Below are 6,151 nucleotides of genomic sequence, written 5' to 3'. Positions count from 1 at the left end.
ATTTTTCTATCACAACATGTTTTTTTGATCTCTCCAGCATTTTCTCGATACTGCAGTAGCCTAAATTTCCACATGCGTGTCCAACCTGCACGCGTCTTTTTGAACCTGTTTACCGGATGTTATTTAATATATTTACACAGCCTACTATATAAATGACAAGTGAAACCAGCTGCAGTGCTTCCCAGGGTCAAACCTGCAGGTTGCTGTATCTTGATCTAGGCGGCGGAGGGAGGGAGAGGGGGTGACACCGCCTTGCGTTGATGACGCTCGCCATCGGGAGACATTTGGGCAGCCTATGTAACCCATATACCGAGCAACAAATGTGCTGGAGAGCTAATGCTGGAGTTAGGAAGATGTTTCCGCCGACTGTGTGGCATTACTGATCTGCAGCAGGAGGACAAACCGCGCGGTGTCATCTGTTGATCGGATTGGAGACTATTAAGCGCATTATCATGAGCCCCTGCGGTCCGACTACAGGTAGGTACCGCGAGGGGAATAATGACAACCACGCGAGCATCTTTAAGACATGCACAGGTGCATATGAAGGGCAGGGGGCTCTTTGCATGTCCGTGCTGTTTATCCGATGCATGTACGGAGCTATTGGTATGCAGGTGGAGACTTCAGTGGTTGCCAGGAGACCCGCTGCAGCATCCGTGCCTCTCTTGCGCTATTTTCCGCGTAATTGCAGGCTACAGGCCTCAATGGTGGGGTGATGTGTTATTCAGCCGTCAGCGTGTCGCTTCTGTCGCTTGAAATAAGCCAACAAGAAAAGAAAAAAAACATCACCACTGCAGTTCCCTCCATTCATGACACAGACTCAGAGCTAAAGATGCTGCAGTAAACTGGCTTAACACGATCCCACTTGTTGGTCCTATAAGTCACATCAGTGGGCTCTGTTTATGGCCGATCGTCCTGTTAGACATGTTTAGTCATGACTGAGTGTGTTCATGTACAAAGAAAGTACACACCAATCTGTCTCTGCAGGGACTGGATAAAATAATCCAAATACCTCATGAAAGAGGACTTTCAGCAACTTAATTACAACTGCAAGCGATGCTACACAAGCAGGTTGCTGTTAGGAGGAATGCCAATTAGTAGCATTTGTCAGCTGCAAAAGAGGGCTGGCAATCAGCATGTTGAAGTGTTGTTTTTTAAAAAGCAACATCACACCATTAACAGCTCCAGAGAGGCCAAATCATGTGCAGGTGCATGCTGGTTATAAATAAAATGAAGCAAATATCAAAGGGAACCCTCTTAAAACCCTCCTTGTTGATTGATCTGTTAATTATTCTTCTATAAATCATTTATTTTTAAAATAGTGAAAACATTTATCACAATTCTCTTTGGGTCATGTCTGCAAATGGTTTATTTTGTTCAGCAGACAACACCCCAGAGATATTCAGTTCATCATGATAGATTAAATAGACAAACTGGACATTTGAGAAGCTGGAGCCAGTAAATATTTGACATTTTCATCTTAATAAATTACTTAATTAATCAGTTATCAAAGTCATTGTTGATTACATTTTTGTAATCTGTTGACTTATAAACAGATCTTTTCAGCCCTAAAACAGATAATATGCATCAACCGACGAATAGCGTTTAAACCAAATACCAGTGATGTGACCTACATACTGTTTACAGCAGTGGCCCACAAAACTGGGGGTTGGGACCCCTCCATTGGATCACAAGCTAAATGTGCGTGGTAACTACAGGATTAATTGCATTGGAAAGAGGACAAAAACACATTTTTCTGCTATATCTATTTATATACATTTTTTCTGACTTTTCTCAAACGTCGAAATGAAATAGTTACAAACATTTGGAGGAGAAAATCAATATTTGTCAGAACTCATATATGTGACCTGTGACAAGGGATACTGCTTTGTTTTTAGGAGGTTGGGAAGAGAACAACTGGTGACAGTGTGTAGGTGGTGACATATGACCTAATACAACCCACATTTCTAACAGCGCTTGTGGTCGTTATTTAGTTCAAAGTAAAAGCTGATTTTTAATAAGTGAGTCTTATTTTGTCTACATTAAGAGGTGAGCTCTCTGTGGTGTTGACATCCTTGTGTCTGAGCTCCACATGCTGAACATGTGGTGTGTTTTTCAGAGTTGAGCATGAGTGACATCTGCGGTGCTCGCAGGTGAGAGTTTTGTAGCTGAAGCTCTCCTTTTGAGGAGTGTTGAACGTCACCCGGGCTGTGAGAGCTGTTGGCACCTTCATATCGCCCCCTCCCAGGTCCCTACATACCTGTGTGCTTCTGACACACACTCACTGTCATTTCTGACTAAAATGTAAGCCTTTAACCGCAGTCGGGTGCCTCTTCTCTTTTAGCCCCTCTGGGAGCCAATCTGCTTAAGGATATCTATCAAGTCATGCACGTGCTCAGAGTTTTGATCAGGCAATATGCTTCCTTCTTGTTGAAAGACTCACCTGCCCAAAAATCATGGCACAGTCCAAGCGGCTCCCATGTACTGCAGACACAGATCCAGCTGACCCACCAGATCTACTAGGTGCAGACATGTATGCATTTTTGTTTTTGGGAGACATGGAGTTAGTTAGGTAGCAGCTTTGGGGTGAGCAGGCTTGGCAGGAGCTGCTTTCAGGAGATGGTCACACACCATATGTTTGCCCAGTCGCATATGAGCCTTGACTCCCTTAACCCCAACCATTCTAACCGGTTTCACCGGCTTACCATGGCTTTAGCATCTGTGCAGTAAATGTAGGGCATAGCTGTTTGCTTGTCTGCCCGGTGGTTTAAACTAGTAAAACCCAAGCTGTGACTTTTAGTTGTGTCAGTCTGCTGAGCTGGGACACCATCTCCACATGCCCACAATGAGGCTGAGGTCCAGGGGTAGAGAAAGAAGGGAGAGACAAAGAGAGGATGAGGTAAGTTTTTTCTTTCAAGCAGCAAGTGTAGATCTCCTTTTGGGATGAAGCATTTATTTTGGCATGGAGGCCACAGCCATGTGTTTGTCAGTATGTTTGTCCTGTGATTCATATTTGAATTTCAGCTTTTCATTTAGATGCTATTAGAACGTTTCCCACAAAAAAATCGACAGTGTAAATATTGGCAGACTCCATTAAGTAAACATTTACTGTTTTTGGGAAATACTGAAATAGCCGAATAGTGCTGGATGTGACACACTAATGTGGACTAAACAAGACAAAACATTTTCTCCTTTTGTGCATTGAGTTTTGCTCAAAATCCAATCTGTCTTGCAGGTGAAATTTGAGGAGGTTGAAATGATTCCAAAGTCAGGAAAATCTCCAGCAGACTCGAGGAAGAGTGTCGGCATCCATGAGTTTGCAGCACTTGCCAGATCCTCCTTAAATGGTAATAGCCTTTTAACTTGTTTTTGCACTTTGATGATGAAATGTCTTGAATTTCTTGAGTCACAACTTCAGACTCTACCTCTCTCTCCGTTCAGGTATCTCTCAGGCCGTGAGGGACCATATGACAAAGCCTACCTCCCTGGCTCAGGGCCGGGTTGCCCACCTCATTGAGTGGAAAGGTTGGCCCAAACCTGCGGACCCACCACCGGCTGCCCAATCCCACTTTAACTCCTACTGCCATCTGACTGAAGGAGAGAAGGAAGCCCGGTTTGCTGCAGGTATTCATCTCTGTGATTTTGTTTTGAATCCAGGTTTTCCTGTGTATCTAGCTGGTGTATGTATGTCACTTGTCTGTTTGTGTGGGCACCCTCTTACTTAGCTTGATTTAGCTCCAGCATCATCTCCTGGCTGGCTCCCACCTTCAGTCAGACACCTAATCCCCTAAAACTCCTGCATGTCAGCGGCTTGCCCCGCCCACCGTCTCTTGGGTGATGGCTTGTCTTGGCAGCAGATGGTGGCCTATTAGACACTCTCCCAGAACACTTCACTGCCCACCAATGGTACAACAGCTCCTGTTGTTTTGCTGTGACTCATCCTCTCTGGCGCCGGTGACATCGGCATGGTTTGATCAAGTGAGAGAATGAGAGAGAGGGGGGAGGAAGTAAGGTGCATAGTGAGTGTACATCATGTAATGTACATTATAAAGTCATTATCTTTTGTCTTCACATTGTAATCTATGTGTCCTGCTATGTAAATTTAAAAAAAGCTGGCGACAAGAGCTGAAAGAATAAGTGGATTCATAGCAATATAGAAACAAAAAAACACCAAAAAAGAGGTATAAGAAAGGACTGCAGTATTACTCCAACCATGTTTGATATAGATATTAATGCACTGACAAATGCAATACAAATTCAGAGATTCCCATCACCTTTAATGAGTCATGTGACAAATATGAGGCATCAATAGATAATTAGCAGGTTACATAACAAGAAAAAAAATGTTTTTGCTTTTTTTAAGACATTCCTGTAATCTTTTACATCTTAAAATTGAAGGAAAGTATTTGGTTTAACTGCTAACAGGTAGACATGTACTAGCATTCAGCCATTCCTTCATTTTAAGGCATCACAAGTCAAATAAACTGTGAAACCACTGCATTCATTTATTGGACTTGTGTTCCTGGTAGGAGTGGCTGAGCAGTTTGCCATTGCTGAGGCTAAGCTGCGCGCCTGGGCGTCTATGGATGACGAGGAGGAGGAAGAGTCCAACAACGACGAGGACTCCAACACCAACGAACAGACGCACACCTTCTCCAGCCAGAGCTCAGGTATTGCCGCCATTTTGTCCATTTCATCTCATTTCACTTTTCACTTTTGCATCATCACTGAAAAAAATGCCTCATTTTCCCATCCCCTCCCCCAATTATCCATCCATCCCCAGGTGTTCTGATTTTTTGCTCCTCCCTCAGACGCCGCCACATCCAATCCTATCACCGGAGCACCATGCCAGCCTGAGGGTGATGGTGGCGAGGCACCGCCCTCCGACAGCCCCCTGGGCTGCAGCAGCAGCGGCAGTCTGCTCTGCGGTGGGCCTGCATCTCACAATGACCCACATTCATCCCAGACCAATTCACCTACTTTACCCAGCGACTGCATGAGTCCCTTCCTGGAGGAGGAAGAGGAGGAGGAGAGGCTGGATTGTCACGAGGGGCAGCCGGCGCCTTTGCGGGAGCAGCACAGCGAGGTCTGCGTCCACCACAAGTCTGAGTGGAGGCCTCGGATCAGGAGCAGCAGGTTCGACTCCTGCTACTCCACCTCTCACTCCGAGTCTCCCGGAGAGGAGGATGAGGAGGATGAGGAAGGCAGCGTGTTTCACGAGGTCCCAGTGTGGCACTGCAGCCCAAGAAGCTTCTTCTCTGACCGGGCCTCCTCTGGAGTAGCGTCATTCGATGAAGAGGAGGAGAGAGATGAAATAGAAGAGAAGAAGCAGGAAAAAGAGTTTTTGATGTGATGTGTTGTCCATCTTTATGTCTGAGTCCGTGTTGATTCTGGATATGACATGATCTATTCTGCTTTCACTGTTAACCTTGCTCCGCCTCCTCTTCTTCTCCACCTCCTTCTTCTCATCTCTCCTCCATTCGCCTTCTGTCTCTCATCCTCCGGGCCTTTCATGTGCTGATCTCGCTTCACCGTTTATGGCTGCTGTAAACAGTGTATATCTCAGAGAGTTCAACCAGAATGTAAAGCTGTTGTTCAAACTGAGTTTTGTACATTTTGGTGAAGAGTCATGTGTTGCATTGGTTTTCTATGGATATTTTGTAGTGTTGTTTTTTCTGGGTCATGCTGTGTCATGTGGGTTGGGCTATGTTTGATACTGAATGTCTGAATGTTCTGCATATATAAATGTTTTTTTTGACAGAAGATTTTGTCTTTCACTGCCCCCCACACACACATACACAAACTGAACACACAAGGAAGAAACACAACTTCTCAACTCATCTTTTAAAGATGTTTTTATATTTTTTTTATTTTAATCATTCACTCATGTACAAAAACAATTTCATGTTCTCTGAAAAATAACAATGGCTGTTGGGTTTCAAATGCATAATTCTCCTATGTACAATAGCATGTAAGTAGATCTTATCCGTGTATTTTCATATGTACAAAGCATATACAGGCCAGTGCCATATAAAGGGAGATACTACAGACTTATTGCTTAACTAGATACGCTGCAAATTAGCTTATACACTCTCTACATTTAACTCCTTATACGTTATCTTATATGGCAAGCACTACTTCACATTCTATATGC

The 6,151-nt window shown here is 44.2% G+C and overlaps 1 protein-coding gene across 2 annotated transcripts; it reads left to right on the top strand.

Moving 5' to 3' along the window:
• The first annotated feature begins 162 nt into the window (after positions 1-162).
• fam131a (family with sequence similarity 131 member A) lies at positions 163-5,760 on the top strand. Of its 2 annotated transcripts, none has more exons than XM_038718030.1 (5): positions 163-477; positions 3,233-3,344; positions 3,439-3,621; positions 4,527-4,667; positions 4,809-5,760. In XM_038718030.1, the coding sequence occupies exons 2-5, from the start codon at positions 3,254-3,256 to the stop codon at positions 5,348-5,350; spliced, it is 957 nt and encodes a 318-aa protein (XP_038573958.1). In that variant the 5' UTR covers positions 163-477; positions 3,233-3,253; the 3' UTR covers positions 5,351-5,760. The 2 variants fall into 2 exon arrangements, with proteins under 2 accessions (XP_038573958.1, XP_038573959.1); XM_038718031.1 differs by lacking the exon at positions 163-477 and adding an exon at positions 2,480-2,896.
• The last annotated feature ends 391 nt before the right edge of the window (positions 5,761-6,151 follow it).

This window comes from Micropterus salmoides, unplaced genomic scaffold (genome assembly GCF_014851395.1).
Source record: "Micropterus salmoides isolate LMB-PRFRI ecotype aquatic unplaced genomic scaffold, ASM1485139v1 Ms_hic_scaffold_14, whole genome shotgun sequence".
Lineage (NCBI taxonomy): Eukaryota > Metazoa > Chordata > Actinopteri > Centrarchiformes > Centrarchidae > Micropterus > Micropterus salmoides.
Note: the sequence above shows the minus strand (reverse complement) of the source record. Positions and strands in the feature narration are given on the sequence as shown.

Coding starts and splice junctions, on each gene's coding strand:
- fam131a (XM_038718031.1), top strand. CDS start 2,834: ATGCCCACAATGAGGCTGAGGTCCAGGGGTAGAGAAAGAAGGGAGAGA. Junction 2,897..3,232: donor AGAGACAAAGAGAGGATGAG/GTAAGTTTTTTC, acceptor TCTGTCTTGCAG/GTGAAATTTGAGGAGGTTGA. Junction 3,622..4,526: donor GGAAGCCCGGTTTGCTGCAG/GTATTCATCTCT, acceptor TGTTCCTGGTAG/GAGTGGCTGAGCAGTTTGCC.